Source organism: Phoxinus phoxinus (assembly GCF_949152265.1).
Source record: "Phoxinus phoxinus genome assembly, chromosome: 5".
NCBI lineage: Eukaryota > Metazoa > Chordata > Actinopteri > Cypriniformes > Leuciscidae > Phoxinus > Phoxinus phoxinus.
In genome coordinates, this window is record NC_136880.1 from 42,814,354 (window position 1) to 42,837,132 (window position 22,779).

General features: G+C 37.9%; 2 protein-coding genes across 2 annotated transcripts in view; one reads left to right on the plus strand and one right to left on the minus strand.

Annotated features, from left to right (window-relative positions):
* The window catches only part of map2k2b (mitogen-activated protein kinase kinase 2b), a 529,628-nt gene that overhangs the window by 314,001 nt on the left and 192,848 nt on the right, over positions 1 to 22,779 (minus strand). The window lies entirely within an intron of this gene.
* LOC306999011 (protein unc-13 homolog A) overlaps positions 1 to 22,779 on the plus strand; it is a gene marked incomplete at its 5' end in the record, with an annotated part of 92,763 nt that overhangs the window by 28,160 nt on the left and 41,824 nt on the right. Inside the window, 8 exon segments of the mRNA XM_079613407.1 lie at positions 224 to 294; positions 2,266 to 2,308; positions 8,688 to 8,711; positions 10,519 to 10,729; positions 15,837 to 16,838; positions 18,185 to 18,287; positions 19,792 to 19,832; positions 21,172 to 21,250. Of these exon segments, the coding sequence (XP_079469533.1) occupies positions 224 to 294; positions 2,266 to 2,308; positions 8,688 to 8,711; positions 10,519 to 10,729; positions 15,837 to 16,838; positions 18,185 to 18,287; positions 19,792 to 19,832; positions 21,172 to 21,250 (1,574 nt within the window).

Below are 22,779 nucleotides of genomic sequence, written 5' to 3' on the forward strand. Positions count from 1 at the left end.
ATTAAGAGCAAAATATGAATTAAAATTGTAAATATAACAAAGATAAAGTAATTGCAGTTGCATTTTTTTTTAATCCTTTTATGCATAGACATTTTTTTTGCAGTCGCATTGCATAGAATTTTTTTGTATGCCCCCCCCCCCCCCTCTTTTCTTTAAAACCTCCGAACGGCAAAGTCTGCTGTAAATTGAGTATATTTTGATGATTTAATTCCTTCTCCCGCAGACATCCCGGAAGATGAGGCTCGATACTGGGCCAAGAAACTGGAGCAGCTCAACGCCATGCGAGACCAGGACGTGAGTCGGTCCTCTCTGATGGTTTCCATGTGCTGACACAAGCCCAACGCCTTCACATGAACATATGAACTTTTAGAATCAATATCTGTAGAGCAACCACTTTGCACATTTGCTAAATCAAATAAGGAGTTTTTAAAACGATACTGATATCATCTCTGTGTAAACTCGGTTACGCATACACATGCATATTACATTTATTAATTCTGAAAAAAAAAAAATATATATATATTATTATATATTGTTATACATATATAATATAATATTGAACTGATTTTATTTCAGCTATTTTATTAATTTATTTTAACAAAAAAAAAATAAACTATAGACATTAGCTAATAAAAAAATGACAAAACACAACAAAATTACAAAAGAATTAACTAAAATCTAGTTCAAAATATTAATTAAGACTGAAATAGTATCTCAGTAACAAAAATGACAAAACACAACAAAAATTTTAAGTAAAATTAAAATGAAAACTGAATATATATATATATATATATATATATATATATATATATATAAAATAGTTATTTAAAATATTAATAAAAACTGCAATAGTATCTCGGTAATAAAAATTAAAAGACACAAAAACTTTAACTAAAATTTTAATGAAAACTGAAAATATAAAATAAAAAAGAATATAAAATATTTATAAAAAGTGCAATAGGATCTCAGTAATAAAAATGACAAAACACAACACCAACTTTAACTCAAATTTAAATTAAAAATAAAAATGAATTTAAAATATGAATAAAAACTGCAATAGTATCTCCGTAATACAAAAAAAAAGACAAAATACAACAAAAACGAACTAAAATTTAAATAAAAAAACTGTAATTTAAATGAAAACTGAAAATATACAATAAAAAATAATAATAATATATTAATAAAAACGGCAATAGTATTTCAATAATTAAAAAAAAGAGAGAGATTTGACTCACAATTTAGTTGCTAACAACATAACAACTTTTTTGTTTTTTAGTATTAGGTAATAATGAAATAAGTATAGTTATAATCAACATTTCTTTCTCAGAACTCCTCACAATGCATTCTGGGATTGCCTTTAAATTTAAAGCCGCCTTAAAATGTGTCTAAAAGAAGGCGTCTCGGTATTCATATTTTATATAAAATATATACTTTCAAAACCTGGTGGACTCTAAAAATGCAAAAAAAATCAAAGCCAAAAATCTGAACAAGTTGTGTTTCAAATGTTAGTTTGATATCTCAGAAAATGAGCGTTCAGTGAGATTTAGTTTGTGCGCAGTACCACACTTCTCCACTAGTGAACATCACTGCCCATATAAGGGCGCCTCCATTTCCATATGTTGTTTGAGTGATTGAACCATTATTTTTAAAATTTTCATACAATTTATGAAGTAGAAATCCTATTCAGAAGTAGTGTTGGAAGTTTGGTAGATTTTGAAGTGAATTCAACCTCTAAGAAACACAGAAGATCACGTATGTGCATTATAGCTCGCTGCCACATCACTAATGCTGAATCTATTATTATTTTCTTTATATTTAAAACATTTTCAGGCCTTTTTTTCTAAAATAATTGAATGGATGCGATATTTTGAACTCTTGGCATGAACACAAACTGAGGTTTCTACCATTCCTTCATGATTTTTCATGTTCATCACTATTTCAAAATAAAGGTCTGAACACGCCTTAGGAGTATGAACATATTATTGTTGCAAATTGATACATTACGGCTCCTTTGTACTTTATTTTGAAAATCAGTCACGAAATATGTAAACTAGAGATTGTAAGCTTTCAAATGATATATAGTTTGTCCAGATTAGTTTAGGTTTAGTATAGGATATTACTGTTTTAAATATGTAATGGCTATAATATAAGGGGTTAAATGCTGCCTATGAAAGTGATCAAGTGTGAACAATAATATTGTAGAAATTCAGTTTTTCTCGTCATGTGACGCACGTGTGTGTGTTTGTGTTGCAGTATTCATATCAGGAGGTTCAGGAGAGGCCGCTGTCTGTGCCGGGGACACAGTGCTGTGAGTTTCATCTTCTACATGCATTCACACTTATTAAATAATACATTATATTTCATATCATAAACCGCAGAACACGTGGAGCATACACACACACAAACACACACTCTCACACACACACACACACACCACACGTGTCTCACTCTGGGATACTTTTGCATCATTTTTATTCACTAATTTATTTCTATTCATTTTTAAAAGCTTGATGCTGTTTGCTATTCACTGCTGTTATATAGATGAGTGTGAGCGGGACGTTTATGTAAAATAAAAGATAATAAAAGGTCAGAAAAGAAAGATGGGCGAACGGCATTAGAACAACACCAGGCTGGGTAAATAATGAGTTGATTTTAATTTTAAGGGGAATTAACCATTTAAATTCTGGTGAAATTAGTCAAAATATTTAATTTCTCCTTCTTTTAGTTGCAAAATTCTAATATTTTCAGGCAAATATTAGTAAATATGGCAAAAAATAATAATAATTGAACTTTATGAATGGAAGGTTTTGTAGAAATCTATTATTTTATTATCATTAATTGTAATTTTTGTTAATATTTTGAATTAGATTTTATTTCTATATTTTCTGTTTTAACAGGTAAAGTATTGGTAATTTTATTGTTTTTGTAAATTTTATTAGTTTTTTAAAAATGTCTGTATTGTTTTTATTCTTTTTTAATTTTAGTTAATTTAGTTATAATTTAGTTTAATTAGGATTAGTGTTATTTTAGTATCACTAATATACTATTAAATGTTTTGTTATTAGTTGGAATTAGATAGTATTTTTATATTTAAAGTTTTAGTAAAAACGTTAAAAAAAAAGTTTTTTTCAAAAAAAAAAATGTTTTTCTTGTCTACATATTTTATTCACATACACATTCATATGCACTTGAGATAAAACAAAGAACACAGAAATGATTTTTATATTTTTTAGTTAACAATAATAACCCTGGTGCGGATCTACTTGTAATTAGTCATTGTTGAGAGCATTAGATCAGATCGAATCCAGCCACATAAATCGGATCATATTCACAGTTCTGAGCATAACTACAGTCGCGGTGCAGCTCTTCCCGTACGTGTGTCTCAGTTAATGTGATTTATGAATGATGGTGATGACGGAAGTACCGCAGAAAACTGAATGAGCAGCAGAGAGCATGAATGGAGCAGTGACTTACCCTCTTATTACTCACACACACACTCACACACACACTCACACACACACACACACACACACACACACACACACACACACACACACACACACTCACTTGCACACAAACACTCACGCACACACACTCACGCACACGCGCACACACACACACACACACACACACACACACACACATACACGCTCGCTCACTCACTCACGCGCACACACACACACACACACACACACACACACACACTCACGCACTCTCACACACACACACACACACACACACACACACATACACGCTCGCTCACTCACTCACGCGCACACACACACACACTCTCTCTCTCTATCTGACTTGCGCACACACACACACACACACACAAACTCTCACACACACACACACACACAAACACACACACACACTCTCTTTCTCTATCTGACTTGCGCACACACACACACACACTCTCTCTCTCTCTCTCTCTATCTGACTTGCGCACACACACACACACACACACTCACACTCACTCTCACACACACACACACACACACACACACACACACACACACTAACTCACTCACACAATCGCGCACACACACACTCTCTCACACACACACACACACACACACACACACACACACACACACACACGCACACTCACTCACTCACACAAGCGCGCACACACACACTCTCTCACACACACACACACACACGCACACACACACACACACTCTCCTTGAGTGCTGCTGATGCAGCTCCCAAGGGGGCGGGGCTAGACAGTGGGACTCACTCATTGGCTGAGCCATGAAGCTGGGACTCATCACTGGACGGCGGCCAGGAGCACATCTCCTTAATCACAGAACACTGAGTCATCACAACGAGACTGAGCCCTGTGGCAGGAAGAGACGCAGACGGAGTTAGTGACAACGGGAACCCCAGCCAACAATGACATCTTATCAGAATGCTTCGATAATGTTCTGTGATAATGATAATTATTTCTGAACGTTTTTAAAATGTTTGTTTATGCGAACATTCCATTTTATCATTCTTTCAAACATGATGAGAATGTTACTTTTGAATGTTCTCTGCATATTCTAAATCCACGTAGTTACATTATTGGCTAAAAACTATTAAAATCGCTGTATTCTGCTGTCAGGCCAGTAGATGGCGATCTCACTGTATAAAGAAACACTATATTCTTGAACATGTGCATGACGTCACCGTTTTCATGGATTCACATTTTTGTAGTTGCCGCTGAGATGATAACGCTATCGATTTCAAGAACTTGCTTTTTGAAGCATGTTTTCAAACGACCCCAAAACGCCGTTGTCGTGTAAATAAACCGCCTAAAGCCACTGAAGTTATTCAGTCAAGAGCAGGGAGTGATTTTCTGTGTTTCATATTCATATTTCATTCGACTGGAGAGATTAGTGAATGCACAAGTGAGGAAGTGGCTTGGACTGCCGAAGATGCCTTACCAGCATTGGCCTGTATGGCAACGGAGCTCTCTCCCTGCCAATCTCAAGCCTGGTGGAGGAGTACAAATGTGCCAAAACAAGGCTGGAAATGACTCTTACAGAATCCCGGGATCCAGTCGTCAGAGGTGCTGCTCCTACCCTAGCAACGGGGAGGAAATGGAAGCCGTCGGCAACGGTAGCGGCGGCAAAGGCTGCCCTCAGACACCGGGATATAGTGGGGCATGTCCAACATGGCAGAGGGGGCCTTGGATTGGAAGCAGCAACACCCACATGGCAAAAGGCCACTCCAACCGAACGGCGGCACATGGTGGTGGAGGAGGTGCGCCACCAAGAGGAAGCAGCCAGGTGTGCCAAGGCTGTCTCCCAAGCCCAGCATGGCCGCTGGATGAAGTGGGATGGCGTGGAGAGGAGAAAAATCACATGGAGTGAGATGTGGGGCATGGAGGCTAATAGGCTAAGCTTCATCATCAGAGCCACTTACGATGTCCTGCCCTCCCCAACCAACCTACATCTCTGGTATGGAGAGGACATAGCATGTCCCCTGTGTGCTGCCCCAGCAACCCTCAAACACATCCTGGTGGGTTGTAAGACCAGCCTAACTCAAGGAAGGTACACCTGGCGCCACAACCAAGTGCTGAGGTGCTTGGCTGCCGAACTTGAGAACAAGAGGGTAACCACCAACGCTACGCCACTAAATGCCCAGACTACCATCCCACGGAGAACAACCTTCATGCGGGAAGGGGAGAAACAGTGGACTTAGCCATCACTCCCAAACGCTAGCCCACTGAACGCAGCCCGGGATTGGGAAATGCGAGTAGACCTTAACCAGAGGCTCAACTTCCCACCCGAAATTGCAGCAACCAACCTGCGCCCAGACCTTGTCCTCTGGTCCATGTCCTGCCGGCGTGTCTTCATTGTTGAAATGACTGTCCCATGGGAGGATGCCATCGACGAGGCATTCGAACGGAAGAGGCTGCGTTATGCCAACTTAGCAGCTGAAGCAGAGGGGCGGGGCTGGAATGTGAAGGTGTGGCCAGTGGAGGTGGGATGCAGAGGTTTTGTGGCCAGCTCGACCACAAGGCTCTTGAAGGAAGTAGGGATCAGAGGGCAGTCCCAACGGAGGGCAATTAAAGAACTTGCCACTGCAGCGGAACGGAGCAGTCACTGGCTGTGGCTGAAACGTAGGGATGCAACATGGGCTGCCAAATGATCGCATGGTACCACCACCGTGCGACACACACCCGGGTCTGATCAACCCGTGGTGGGCCAACCCCGGCGGAGGGTGTCTTGCGATAAGTGGCCGAAACACCCAATGAGGTCGGGCACACAACTGAAGATGTGTCGCACTGGTGGCACCATGGGTTCTGTGCCAAATTTCACCCCACCCAAGATGACATCTCCATTCAATTGTTGTGCTGAAAGTTAGGGATCTTTAACAACCAGTCCTATTAAGAATCATTATTAACAGCTTATCCAGCTGTAGGTACTGTATATTACGCTGCTGTCACTTTAACAGACAGATCTAATATACACATGCGATTTATTTCCCTGCTGTTTACATTACATTATGTGAACTTTGTGTTTTTGACACAAACTTTTGTGTATTTGACAATTTAACACATAAAAAGTTTTCCATTTTTAGCTGAAAACTATGGAAGCTTGTTTCCGCCACAGAATGAAAAATAAAAAAGGTTATTGCGACTTTTTTTCTCACAATTGCGAGTTTACATCTAGAATTGCGTGATATAAAGTCGCATTTGCAGGTTATAAAGTCAGAATTGCGTGATATAAAGTCGCAATTGCGTGTTATAATTGCGAGAAATGTACTTGAAATTCTGAATTCAGAATTTTGTTTATATCTCGCAATTCTGACTTTATAATACGCAATTGGGAGATATAAAGCAGAATTGCATGATATAAAGTCGCGATTGCAGGTTATAAAGTCAGAATTGCGTGAATTTCAAAAAAGTCGCAATTGCGTGTTATAAAGTCAGAATTATGAGATATAAACTCACAATTACGAGGAATATACTTGACATTCTGACTTTTTTTTCTCCGAATTGCATGTTTATATCTCGCAATTCTGACATTATAATACGCAATTGGGAGATATAAAGTCAGAATTGCATGATATAAAGTCGCAATTGTGAGGAAAAAAGTCAGAATTGCGAGATAAAAAGTCGCAATTGTGAGAAATATACTTGAAATTCTGACTTTTTTTCCTCAGAATTGCATGTTTCAATTATGAATTTATAATACGCAATTGGATATATAAAGTCAAAATTGCATGATATAAAGTCGCAATTGCGTGTTATAAAGTCAGAATTGTGAGATATAAACTATTCTGAGGTAAAAAAAAAAAAATTATTTTCCTTAGAATTGGACTTTATAATAAATATTTATAACTCACAATTATGTTATAAAGTCAAAATTGCGTGATATAAAGTCAAAATTGCGTGATATAAAGTCAAAATTGCGTGATATAAAGTCCGAATTGCGAGATATAAAGTCCGAATAGCGAGATATGGGGCCCTATTTTAACGATCTGAAACGCAAGTGTCAAAGTGCAAAGCGCAAGTAACTTTGTGGGCGGATCCCGGCGCTGTTGCTATTTTCCCGGCGGGATAAACGACTCTTGCGCCCGGCGCAAATCTAAAAGGGGTTGGTCTGAAGTAGCTTCATTATTCATAGGTGTGGTTTGGGCGTAATGTGAAATGAACCAATCAGAGCGTCCTCTCACATTCCCTTTAAGAGCCGGCGCGCTTGTTCCATGGCCGATCGCTATTATAACGGCGGATTTGCCGGCGCACGCCAGGAGCGGTTCACAGCCAAAGAGACCGATGTTCTCGTCAGGGCCATAAAACACAGAGAAGTGACATTGGGGATGATGGGAGAAACCCACCCAAGCTTCGGTTAAACAGGCGTATAATTTGGGTAAATGTGTAGGCTAATCTAGATTTTTTTTTTTAAAATCTAGATAGCCTAGATCTTTTTCACATCTTCACGGACACAACAATGATTTCCCTCGTGTGTTAATATTTTTCCTTGTAATAATGTATGATTTGCAAAAATGAAAACTGCTGCGTCTGTTTATAATTATTAGAGAATCAAAGTGGATGCGCGTTAACACGCTACATTATGGCCAAGCACGCGCCCTTAAAATACCATATCACTAATGCGCAACGCGACACTGTCTTTAGGCTGTTTTTTTCCTGGTCAGTGGCGCAATTGCTTTCTAAAACTGGAAAATAGCACCAGGGAAGTTTTGCGCCGGAACACGCCTCCTCTTTGCGCTGAACCGCCCCCGCGAGCGCAAGTTCATTCCCTAATTTACCGACGTGCGTCTGTGGAGGGAAAAGTCCGCTGTGCGCGGGTGCAGAATAGGAATGATACATGCGTCGGTGTTCAAAGTCAATTGCGCTGGGTGCAAGATAGGGCCCATGAAGTCACTATTGCGAGTAAAAAAGTCTGAATTCTGACTTTATAACACGCAATTGCGACTTTATTACACGATTCTGAGAAATAAAGTCACAATTGTGAGATAAAAAGTCGCAATTAACTTTTAAAATGTTTAATTCTGAGGCTTCCATAGAAAACGGTGTCGTGTAAAACAGCCCCTAAAACTTTCATGAACGATTTATAAATATTTTTTTTTGTTCTACTGTTTTAAGAACATTATTAAAGGCCTGATATCTTTGAACAGACGCTGTATTAACGCTGCATTATGAGTGATTCTCTGTCTTCTCTCGTCTCTCACAGGTAACTGGTGGGGCGAACAGCAAAGTGAGTTTTCATATCTGTCATTATGAGCTCATTAATCTCCCATCTGCTTTCCTATTCATGTTGCCATCAGTGTTATATTTAGTTAGCAATCAAGCATTTCAAGCTCGATAAACACACACACTCGCACTCGATGTGCTGTGACGTTTATTCCACAGATAAACAGCTGATTTATTTACCTTTAGTGGCACAAATGTTGATTGAATCATAGGACAATTGTTTTGTAGTTTTCTGCAATGTTTTGTTTAAATATGCAAATAAGGCAGTGGCTAATTAAATATGCACTCATTTGCATACATTTTCAGAACAGAAATCTGAATATTGGATGAAGCCAGGTTCAAAATTCTTGTTTCCTTTTTATTATGTTGGCTTGAGAAGACAATATTGTTATATTATTAAAACATTATTATTATTCCCTCTTCTTCTGAGATTAAATTTGCCAATTCATGCTAGCAATGTGCTAAAACATGCTAATTTATGTCAACAACGTGCTAAAACATGTTAGCGTGTTAAATCATGCTGGCATTGTGCTAATTCGTGTTGGCATTGTGCTAATTCATGTTAGCAATGTGTTAAAACATGCTAGCAACATGCTTAATCGTGTTAACATGCTATCAACATGCTATGCAAGCTATGTGTTAAAACATGTTAGCATGGTAAATAATGCCTACAATGTGTTAACAACATGATAAAACATGCACGCCACATGTTTAATCATGTTAGCAGTGTGTTAAAACTGGCTAGCAACATGCTTAATCATGCTTCCAACATGCTAAAACATGTTAAATGCATGCTTAATAATGCTAACAATGTGCTAACACATGCTAATTAATGTCAGCAATATGCCCAAACATGTTAGCTTGTTAAATAATGCCTACAATGTGTTAACAACACGATAATGCAAGCAACATGCTTAATCATGTTAACAATGTGGTAAAACATGCTAACCACATGTTTAATCATGTTAGCAGTGTGATATAATGCTAGCAACATGATTAATCATTTTAGCAGCAAGTTTAATCATGTTCAAATTGTGGTAACACGTTACATGTTGCTAACATGTTTTAGCACATTGCTAACAGCATTATTAATTCATCTCAGCAACATGCACATTCATGCTAGCAAAGTCTTAAAACATGCTAGCAACCTGTTAAAACATTCTGGCAATGTGCTAAAACATGTTAACAGCATAATAAACTTGCTAGCAACATGAAATAAAATTGTTAAACCTTCAGAAAAGTAAAGTTAATTGGGACTGGCTTAAACCAGCATAAAATTTTGTCCAAATGAATTTCGGATTACTCTTTTTATCCCTTAATAAATCATCTAATCACAATTTATTAAATTTAAATAAAACAAATTACCATGTTTTTAGAAATAAAATGTTATACAAATCTCATACAAATTGACGCAAACTCACCGCCTTTAAAGATTTACATTGAAATTGAAATCTTCAGATGCAAATAGATAAAGTGCAATAAAATAAACACATAAATGTGCATTTTGGATGTTTTCTTTCCAATAGCATAAGGATATAGTGTGATGACGATCCGAGATCCCGCGAGATCCATGTGTTTGGCATCTTGTCCTATCTTTTAAGTCACACTACAGTAGTCTGAAGGAAAAAGTGCTTTATTTGTAATTTAAAATAACGGTGCTGATGATTTTTAGAGACCCCCACGGGTGTATGATTTTACTGCTTTCATGGGAGCTCATCCTCTCTCTATGGGAGTATGTGTGTTGTGTTTTATCAGTCTTTCTAATGCGTTTGAATTTGTCTCTGTGTGTGTGTGTGTGTGTGTGTGTATAGACAATGATCCAGACAGCGCAATGGATGACCGAGACAGTGATTATCGCAGTGAGACCAGTAACAGTATACCACCCCCGTTCTACTCCACATCTCAACCCAACGCCTCAGTCCACCAGTATCCCATGAGCCACCAGCACCGCAATCCCCGCGGCTCCTACTCGCGCTCCATCAACAACTGTGACCTTGACTATGAGCATCCCAGAGGCATCAGGTGCGAGAGAAAGAGTCGTTTCTGTAATACTCAGTTTTCTGTTTGGTCAAACTGATTCATTCATCATTCATGATACGATACAGAGTGAGCGAGAGAAGGTGTTCCTCGGCTGGTGTGTCTCTTCGGGTTTTCTTTAATGGACTCATTCATCATGTCTGATCGGCGTGTCTCTTATCGCCCTTTTTTCTGATACTCTTTTTTTTTTTTTTTTTTTTTCTGGCAAAGACCTTTAAATTCGACTGTCTCCTTTGTTTCTCTTCCATTATTCAACAAGATGAGTTTTCATTGATTTATAAAAAGACTTGACATCATCAGGCCTTGCTTAAGGGCTCAATGGATTCTTCTGTTTCCCTGCTAGGAATTAGAAAGGCAGTAACTAGTGTTGTAGTACTGGAGTCTCTTAGTCTCGAGACCATTTTTTAAAAAGGTTTTGGTCTTGGTTTTATTTCATTTTATTTTTATCCTGCTTCAAATGCAATCGACAACTTATTTTTTATTTGGTTTCTTTTGTTACTGTTGTGCTGGGTCAGAAATGAATGGGGGATTGTGTCAAAAATATCACCAAAATATGAATACAAATCTTGTTTTTTATATTATAACTAGTGCTGTCAAAGTTAACGCGTTAATTAGGCGTTAACGCAACATCATATTAACGGCGCTAATTTTTTTAACGCGCGATTAACGCAGCGCATATTTTCAGTTTGACCCGTGACCCAACCCCTAGTTGGAGAAATGGAGATACACAGTGTTGCCAACTTAGCGACATTGCAGACACCTTTAGCGATTTTTTTTCTCTTCAAAAAAGCGCCCAAACCTTTTGTTTCTGAGAATCGCCGGTGCTCTCCCAGCACGCGCAGCTCTCTCTCTCTCTCTCTCTCTCTCTCTCTCTCTCTCTCTCTCTCTCTCTCTCTCTCTCTCTCTCTCTCTCTCTCTCTCTCTCTCTCTCTGCGCGTCTCGCGCGGTAGAGAGGAGCAGCGCTTTAATTCAGTTAAACACAAATATTATGTTGCTTCTCTAATTTTACATGCACGTATAGCAGAAATCACAGCACAGATATTGTCTTTATCCTATGTGTATTGATTTCATCAGACGACGGCTCGATTATCAGGATTGTTGTGCAGATTAACATCTTGGAAGGGAGAGCTGGTTATATTTAATGGGTCGCGTTTCAGTCACTATTTTATATTCATTCCGTTGTTTGACAACAGAAACAGTAAAATATACCATTGAAAACAATTTTATTGAGAATTTAGCTTCATCAAAATGGGTACAGAGAGAGACAAACTAATGTAATAATAAATAACAAATGTAATTGAGCATTTTCAGAAGAGCTGCCCTGTCATGCAAAAATCTAAACATGTTTTAGTAAATTGCTCAGTTTAAAGAAAGAGAAGTAATGGGAACCTGGTATTTCTTTCTTCATCTGTCTAATAGACATGAACAAGTTCTTTGAAAAACATCTATGACCTTTGAAACATGTCTCGTCTTCATGCTCTATGTTGACTATGGTTTCAATAATAAACATACATTTGCATAAAGCATCCATATTTATCCATGCCCATAATGATTAGAGTATTACAAACTTGAAAAGTATTAATTTAAGGTACATTTAGAACAAATATAAAATGTGTGATTAATCACGAGTTAACTCATGGCAAGCATGCGATTAATCGCGATTAAATTTTTTAATCGATTGACAGCCCTAATTATAACATATAGGAGTGTAAATCGGACAGTTCATCACGATACGATACGATATCGATTCTCTTAGCCAGCGAAACGATATTTGCCGATACCTCAAAACAATCTGCGATACGATTCGATTCGATTTAGGGCTATATCGATCTATAACAGAAGAGTTCATTTGCAAAAACAGATAACTCCGTTCTTGTTCATGTTCATATATCATGTTTTTTTTTTATTGTGCATTTGAATATCAATCAAACTGCAGTTGTTTTGATTAAGTAATAATAACTAAAAAAAATACAGGTAACTTATACAATTAAAGTTAATTTTTTCCCGAAAAAGATATCATGGGTTCATCAAGTTCGTTGAAATCCATCCTCGTTCACTTAAGTCAGCTTTGACGAAATTCCTCTCAGCTAGCGCGTCTTTTCTCAAAGTGACTAGCAGCCTTGTCACCTGACCTGAATACTGTGCACTGATTCGCTAAAACAGACCTTTCGGGTCTTGTCGTTTCTGCTGTAAAACATGAACTTGCAATGCCTTGACAGTGGAAAATACCGGCTTTTGTGACAAAAGGTTCAGTCAATCTTGTCAGGCGTCTATTTTCAGCTGAGAAAAGTTACGTGAGGATGTGGAGAGTGTCAAAATAAAGGTACCGTATATCGATATTTTATGTGTGGCATCGATGCATCGTATCGTTAGACATTTGATCGATACATCGATCCATATTGATGTATTGTTACACCCCTACATATGATATAATTAAAGGGGACTTATCATGCAAAATGTACTTTTATGGCAGTGTGTGTACACAATCACCCTATTGTGGTAAAAATCCATCCACTCCCCAATATTTAGCCCAATAAATCTGAAACAGTGTCTCAAAATGAGCCCTTCAGGAATGTGCTTAATGTGATGTCACATTGCACAGGCCCCGCCCATGACTGGAACTTAGCTCCGCCCCTCGATAAGCTTTAACAGCAGCATTCAAGCAAGAAATGTATTCTTATTAATGCTACTAAAGTTATTCAGTCAAGAGCAGTGAGTGATTTTCTGTTTTTATTTTCAGTTTGTTATATATTAAAGGGGTGGTTGATTGCGATTTCACTTTTTTCATTTTAAATAGTGTGTAATGTTGCTGTTGGTGCATGAACAGTATCTGCAAAGTTGCTGCGCTGAAAGTTCAACGTAAGCAGAGATATCATCTCTATCAGGAAGAGTCATATTGGAGAGCTGAAGCCATGCCGTCGAAAGTGTGTTATTTTTAGTCAGGTCTTCTGTGTTTGGGCTTCATACGGACGCTGTAGTTCGTCAACAATGGCTAAAATGTATGTTTGATTATGTTCCTGAAAATTACAATCGTAATTTAGCTCTCTGTGCTGCGCATTTTACGGAAGACAGCTTCCAGAATCTCCACAAATTCAATGCCGGATTAAACAAGAAACTGTTACTAAAACATGAAGCAGTTCCAACTTTAAAACCCAGAGGCAGCCGTTGTTGGGCCACAACCTGTAAGTAAGACTTAATCATTTTAAATTTATTTGGATGTATAATTTCAGACGTAATGTTTTAGTTTTATGAAGGACGTAAACAAATGCCAGCGCTGGCATTAGTAGCCGCTATTTCATGTGTCTATGACAAACGCGTACAAACATTTTGGACCTGAATTTGTAATTATGTACTAATTTTGTAAATGTATTTTCCATGTATACTTTATGGCGTAATTTTTCGATTTGATCAAGAACGTAAACCAATGCCAACGCTAGTTTGTTTATAGTAGCCAGTGCCACTAGCCAGTTAGTTCGATGCTATTTTGTGTGTATAAGACACACGTGTATAAAGTTCAAAAAATTATATGTAATCGCAACAGCAAACTTCAGCTGCGGTATTACTCGGTCATTTATTCAGTTATATTACATGTTTAATCAGGAGAAAACCGTATCTCAAAAGCTAAAAAACAGCAGTGGCATTTTCGATTTTCAAGTATCGAAATTATTATAGAATAGAATAATAATATATAAAAAGAATTACCATTCAGAAGCGTTTTGTAAGAGCCGTGTTTGGGGAGGTTCTGCTTGACTCTCTTCATTGCCGCTTTCTGGGTCTGACTCTGGCTCAAACTGACGGCAGTATTGACACCATTATTTACAGTTGACCGGAGCACATGCGACTTTCGCCCGTAAAGGTGATGGGCGTGAAGTTTCCGGACAACGTGCACTACGCAGTTTAGCCAATCACAACACACCGGCCCAACTAACCAATCTGAGCCCATGCCTGTTTCTGAGGGAGTGGTTTCATAGAATCAGGAAGTCAACCGGTCGTTCAAATGACAGAGGAGAAAGCGGCTTACAATAAAGATGAAATTTATGAAAAATAAGGCTTAAAAAACCCCCAAAAAAACGAAGACATGTTATATTGCATCCCATAAACACAATCATGCAAAGAAAAAAAGCAGTAAACCACCCCTTTAACAGCATATCCAGCAGTAGGTACTGTATATTACAGACGAAAGATGACCAATCGTGGGGATTTCTGTGGTCTTACAGTGAGAGATGTTCAAAGACAGCCTGTGACCAAAGATAGCCCGCGATTTATTCTATTACAGTGTCAGAAATTTAGCATGATCATCTCACAGTGTGTTTGCTGCTACGACCTATCCCAGACAGCAACATAGTGTCGGCCCAGATCCGGCCCACGTCTGGTACACATGGATCCACACGTACCAGATGCGGGCCGGATCTAGGCCGACAATATGTTGTATCTACTGACTAGCCAATACAAATCCAACATGAAATAGCGTATTAATCAACGCGATATGGCGCTAAAACTTAAAACTACTTACCTCAAGTTCCATTTACAAAATTGGCATGCCAAGTTGGCCTCTTTTCCTCTAGCCCGTCCATATTCTCCTCTTTCTCCTCTTTTTTTCAGCGCACATAAAGACCACAATTGCCAAAGTGTGATTCATCTTTCTCTATTTGTTTACCACTAGCGCATGCTGATGACGTTTTATTCTTCTGTACTAACTTGCGTCATAGCCTACGCTTCAATAGGTGTCATCATCGTACAGTCTACATACATGTCGAACCCAAGTTTATAAGATCCATATCATACAGTGTGATTTGTTATGATCGTATAGCATTGGTGAAATCGCACAGTCTTAGCAGGCATTAAATAAGGTCAGGCTCTTCGTGAGTGGTATTTACGACAGTAACGTTAAACGCAAGTACTCCTGTTTGACAAAAACGGAAATCTTACATAGTGTGCCTTTAAATTTGGTTTAAAAAAAACCTGCAGATAGATACCCTGAACAATGGCCAAATTGCTTGCAAAAAATGTGTAGATTTCAGTCTTCCCAAATCACAGTGAGTTACTTTCTTGTTCTGCCTAATCTTTGACTCACTTTTTGTCGTTTTTTCAGTCCGACCGGGAGTTATGCATCCTCAGCCGAGCTCAGTCATTGTAGTACCCAACTGAGCGAAGAGTTCGGTGAGCGAGAACTTTACGACGAGAACGACTCGTACCACTCCTGCCACTCGTCTGTGTCCTACAGCAAGGGCTCGCCTGACTGGGACGAGACACAGGGGGTGTACAGCGACGAATGCGCCTACAGCAAAGACGGAGGCGAAGAAGGTGCCGTATATGAGGAAGATGCCGATCTGTACGCAGAGGAGGTGGACATGTACGAGGGTGAGGAGGACTTCAACTACGAGGATGAAGATGTGTATCCGCCGGACCAAGACGACCAAGAGCTTCCGTTCACTCCTACTCCAGCCAGCACTGCCCAAACGCTGGACGTCCCATCAAGACCTCCTTTGGAAAAACAGCCTTCGCTTCACCAACAGCAACCGTCTCAGATCTCCAGCCAACCTCCAGTTCAACCATCCAATCAGACGCAACCCCAACCTTTAGCCAAACCCCTAAATCAGCAAGTTTCCGCCCCCCAGCAGCCACCCCAAAAACAACCACCACCCCAACAACAATCCTCAGGCCCGATCCCATCCGTTCAGTCTTTCTTCGCCATGGCTAAGCCATTGACTGCCGTGTTTGGGTTGGGTGGATCAACTCCTTCACCAACTCCTGCACCAGCATCTCAATCCCAACCTCAACCCTCCACAACACAATCCCAAACCCCAATGCCTCAACCTCCCGCCCAACAGGTTCCTCCAACTACAAACAAATCCCCAGAGCTGCCCATCCCTGTGCCCATAACCAACTCCAAACCTCCGGCGCCAGAACCTAAACCCCCAACCCCAACAGAGGAGAAACTGCCCACAGAGCCAGAGCCACCAATGATGGAGGAACCTCCACTTCAAGAAGATGATTTCCCCATGGAAGAGTCTCCAATAGAGGAACTAGAGATGGAGAGCCCCCCTCCATCTCCTCCTTTTGAAGAGGAGGAACTGATTCCCGAACTTGAGAGGTATCACGAATATATCTCAACAACACCCTTGGGTACTTAAGTATATACCTATACTTTAATAGTATAGGTATTGTATAATATAATATAATAGTAATATAAATAGTAATATAAATGTAATATAATAGTGCTGGTCCAGGCTAGTTAAAGTTATTTTTTTTAATCTTTTATACAGTATTGCAGTATTTATTATAAATGTTGTTTTTTTTAAAGCCGGGGCAACCTGTCACTCAAATGAGATCGACTAATAGCAAACCACAGCCATCCAACACTACAATCAATTCCCCACGGACAAAATCAAGCATTTTTTTTTTTTTTTTTTCCAGAAGCCGTTTCACTCGGATATATGTCACAATAGCGAAAAAAAGGTTACTGGTAATGCTGATTTACCAATGTAGTCTTGGTAAAGATAAAAAAATAACTTCTGAAAACAAGCCTACGGTGGTCTTAACTGGTTTCCCAGACTGGCCAACTGGTGTTTACCTGGTTTGGATGGTCAACCAGCTTCACCAGGCTGATAAGTGCCCAAAACCCTTAAAAACCAGCTAACCAGATCAGCTTGGCCAGCTAAAATGAGCAAACCACATTTATTGGATGATTTAAAATCTGTTTTAAGGATATTTCTCCTGGTTTAGAGCGTTAACCAGATAAACCAGATCTGCTTGGCCACCTAAAAATAAGCAAACCAAATCTATTGGAAAATTTAAACGATATTCTAAGGATATTACGCCTGGTTTGGATGGTCAACCAGCTTGACCAGGCTGATAAGTGCACAAAACATCTTTAAAACCAGCTTGGCCAGCTAAAACAAGCAAATTGGATATTTTAACAGCGGTTTTAAGGATATTTCACCTAGTTTAGATTGTCAACCAATGCCCGAAGTGAACAAACCACATTTATTTGCTGATTTAAAATCTGTTTTTAGGATATTACGTCTGGTTTAGATAGTTAACCAGCTTGTCTTCCAGCCTGACCAGCTGATCAGTGTAAAAAACCCCTTTAAAACCAGACCAGCGAGGCCAGCTAAAATGCACAAACAACAAGTATTTATGCAAGCTAGTGTGGTTGCATCCAAGACAGAGAATTGTTAGATTAATTTTGGATGATACATGCAAACGATTTTGTTTTTTTGTTTTTTGGAAAGCACTTTGATTCACCTTGAGTGTTGTAAAGGGCTGTATAAATAAATGTTGATTGATGGATGGATGGATGGATGGATGGATGGTTGGTTGACTGACTGACTGACTGACTGACTGATTGATTGATTGATTGATTGATTGATTGATTGATTGATTGATTGATTGATTGATTGATTGATTGATTGATTGATTGATTGGATGTCTATGCAGTGAACCGGTGAACGAGGAGCCGAAGGAGCCGGTGGACCCGGCGCTCAGAGCCAAAGAGAACTGGCTTCGACTCTTTGAGAAAGTCCGGCGACAGTTGCAGGAGGTGAGAGAGTGCACAAGACTTAACTATCCGGAGAAAGTCTACATTATTGAGCTATTCGCCTTGTTTTATGCACAATTTACACAAAAATTCCTGCTGGTCTTGTTGCACAACAAATGCTTGGAATCAGAATGGACACAATTTACTTTCTGAATACATGTTCCTGGTGTTATTCTGAGCAGATTAGTGCATGTTATTCATGAGAAAATGGTTGTTTTATAATCTTCCCCTTAAATCAAGCCTCCACAATGCACTGCAAACTCGCTTTCATTTTCTGCCATTCAAGAATAGAAGTAAAATGGGTTGCAAGCACTGTTTATTTTTATTCCTCCTCACATTTTCTGCTTAATATGCGATGAAAGCCATGCACTCTAACCGCTGTCATGATTATTTTGCAGTTTGCCACGTCCTCTTTGCTTCTTTTTTGTGTGCGTTATTCTGTTGACTCTTTATCCTTTGTTTGTCTGTTTGTATCCCGCCGTTTTGTCGTCTTTCCAGTCTCTTTTCATTGCTTTAGCGATTTGCATGTTCACTCGGATGACCCATGATGGGACGAGACTGTCAGGTGGGTCCGTTGTTGGTTGTGTGAACGTTTTGTGGTGGTTTTGTGTAAGTTGTTTGGATATAAGCTGACTAATATAACATAGTTTCAGAAAGGCCATTTAGACACCCATTAAAAATGACGTTTTCACAGTGAAATATCGCAAACATGGGTTTGCTGCATGATATGGACGTTTTTTTCTGACAATGTCATCAACAAAACCAAAATCTACTTTTGGTTGTTTTGACAAGTAACTATATTTTATTGTATAAAAGTTGAGATGTTGCAATAGCAATATAGCTGTGAAAAATATATGGTTACACTTTATTTTAAGGTGTCATTGTTACAGTGTAATTATATATTTAAGCACTGAGTAATATTAATAAACTACATGTACTTACTATAGGGTTAGGGTTTGGTTGAGGGTTAGTTGCATGTAATTATGCATAATTTACTGTTATTACTATGGTAAGTACATGTTACATATGTAACAATGACACTGTAAAATAAAGTGTTACCAAATACATTTGTTGGCAGACTTATTTTATTTACCTTTTGAAATTAATGCAGTTATCTGGTATTTAATAATGTTAGCACAAAACCGTTCGAAACATCTTTCATGGAACGCTTTTTTTCCTGGAACCGTTTTAAATGGATGTTTATCGGATGTTTTTTACTTGTTACTTTTAAATGTATAATATAACTTGTATATATATATATATATATATACATTATACAAACATATATATATATATATATATATATGTTTGTATAATGTATATATATATATATATATATACAAGTTATATTATATATGTTTTATTTAGCGTTTATTTCAATGGTTATTGTTTTGACATGTTTGTGGTGAATACAGAAAACATTTGGACTCTTTGATCAAAGCCAATTAGCTAATCAAACTAAACTAATCTGCTAATAAAACTTTCTCTTTCTCTGTCTTTCTCTCAGGCACGAGGAGAGACTCAGTCTCTGTGGTTTGGTAAAGGAGGGTAAGTCAAAGTCAAACCATAACCCTAATCTCCACCAGCTCTGGTTTTAGTGCGGTCAACGACTAATACAAAGACATCCGTCAAGTGGACATGAAGTTAATCTAAAGCAGTCTGACACTCACATACTCAAGTATTTATCCTATCAGTGATATTAACAGTAATATTAAAGTCCCCCTGTGGTGAAAATCAAGTTGTTTATATGTCTATGTGGTGTTTTTAATACGCTTTAATAAGACAAAGCATGTGTAAATTCATAAGTCGACAGCATTGCTGAGTATTTTCTGCTTAAAACTGCAGTGAACCAAAGACAGTCTCAAAAACACGGTTTGAAATCGCTGGTGTTTCTGACGTCACAAACTATCTTGTGACCAATCAGATCAACGTGTGATCGCCAACCAGTGGATCTCTGAGTGAGTGAGTGAGTGGAGGCGGGGCTCATTTGCATATTCATAGAACTGTGTAACCAATCAGATCAACGTGTGATCGTCAACCAGTGGATCTCTGAGTGAGTGAGTGAGTGGAGTCGGGGCTCATTTGCATATTCATAGAACCGTGTAACCAATCAGATCAACGTGTGATCGTCAACCAGTTGATCTCTTAGCTGAGTGAGTGGAGGCGGGGCTCATTTGCATATTCATAGAACAGCGCATACTAAATGAGGCAAGGGTGTCGAGTTACATTCAAGTCTTTGGTTGACTGCAGTTTTAAGCAAAAAATTTAAACAATATTAAAAACTTGATTTTCACCACAGGGGGACTGTAAAAATAACAATAAAAAAAGATGAAACACAACATAAAAGTCCATGGAAAACACAGAGAACATGTGACAATGCAATAGATAAAAGTGTCTAGATAATTATCAGAGATTTAAATAATTAGCTGTGCACACTCGGTGAGTGTTTTTATGGTAATTTAGTTCAATGCATAATAATTAAACACAGCAATTTTCCTATTTAGTATTTTTGTCTTGTTTTCCAATACAAACATTCTTAAATCATGATGCAATCAAAGGTATTTAAAAAAAAAATGGATTTTTAAAAAATCTAAATTAAGTGAGTTTGTGATTAAAACTAAAAAATCTCTGTCAAAAAGGAAAACCAAGCATAAACTCACTGTTATTCTTAATATCTTCAGTCATTTTGCTTCTCCAGTAAATGCATCTTGATTTAAGATTGTTCTGTGAAACGAGACACAAACACTGAGGAAGAACATCATTTTTCGCTGGGTAATCTTGATGAAAAACACTAATGATGAAGCAATGATGGGTCTGTTTTATTGCATGCTGTCGAGGAAGGGAAATTATTTTTCATGCACCATTATGCTTGTGTTTATCTGTGAAGGATGGGAGGAGCGCTGTACAGCATTGACAGCATGCCTGATCTGAGGAAGAGGAAGACCGTTCCTCTGGTCAGAGATCTGGTGAGAAACTCACCGCAAAAACTCCAGACGGTTGTGTTTCATATGCACTGAATTTAGCCTTACTGGTTCCCAATTGAAAAAAATATCATCTTACACAGTAGCCTACTTGTTTTCCAGTAAAAATCTAATCATTCTTAAATCTGGAGAAACAAAATGACTTAATATATTAAGTCTTGTTTTCTGAAACAAGAACAGCAATTACCTCTGCCAGCTGAACATTAAATCAATTAGCACAATGCTAACATGTTTTGCATGTCGCCAGCATATTTATAGAATGAATTAGCACATGTGTAACATGATTTAGTATGTTGCTAGCGTTTTTCTATCATGAATTAGCACATTGCTAGCATTTTTAGCATGTATCTAACATGAGTTAACACATTGTTAGCATGTTTTAACATGTTGCTAGCATGTTGTTAGCATTATTTAACACATTTGTAACATGGTTTAGTATGTTGCTAGCACTTTTCTATCATGAATTAGCACATTCTATCATGTTTTAGCTAAAACATGTTAAATTGTGTTAGCTAATGTGCTAAGACATGTTAAAACATACAAATTCATGGTAGCAACATGTTAAAACATGTTAGAAACATTTTGCATCACGCTAGCAACATGTTTATTCATGCTAGCAACATTTTAAAACATTCTAGCAGTGTGCAAATTCATGATAGAAAAATGCCAGCAACGTGTTAAATCATTCTAAAAATGTGGTAAATCATGTTAGAAAAATGCTAAAACATGCTAGAAACGTGGTAAATCACGCTAACAACATGTTAGTAAAATGCTAAATCATGCTAGCAATGTGCTAATTCATGTTAGAAACATGCTTGCAGCATACTAAAACGTGCTAGCAATGTGTTGATTCATGATATAAACATGCTAGCAACATGCTACATCATGTTAAAATGTGTTAAAACATGCTAGCAACATGATAAATCATGGTAGCAACATGTTAGCAACATGCTAAATCATGCTAGCAATGTGTTAATTAATTCATGATAGAAACATATTAGCAACATGCTAAATCGTGTTAAAATGTGCTTAATCATGCTAACAGCATGCTAAATCATGGTAGCAATGTGCTAATTAATTCTAGAAATACACTAGCGACATGTTAAAACACCCTAGCAACCTATCTATCTGTTTTCCGATACACTGTATTGCCTTCAAAAACTTCAAACATTAAGCTTTAAAACTACTTTAAAATCCAAACTACCTTCAAACTTCAACAAGCTTTTAAAACTTCTTCAAACTTTCTGTTCAGGCTTTCTCAAGCAGCCAACATCAAAGTTTGTCTTGATTAACTTTTTTTTTTATATAGTTTTGTTTTTTGCAGTGCAATCACAATACACTTTAGTAATTAAAGAGTATTAATTGTATATGTTTATCAGTGTTTTATTAGGACGATCAATTCTTACAGGTTGTAAAGCCTCTGCATATTTTTATTTTATTTTATTCGCATTAGTTTCTTTGTTAAGATCATTTAAATGTGAGTAACAGTTTTTTTATCTTGTTTTCTTTGCTTC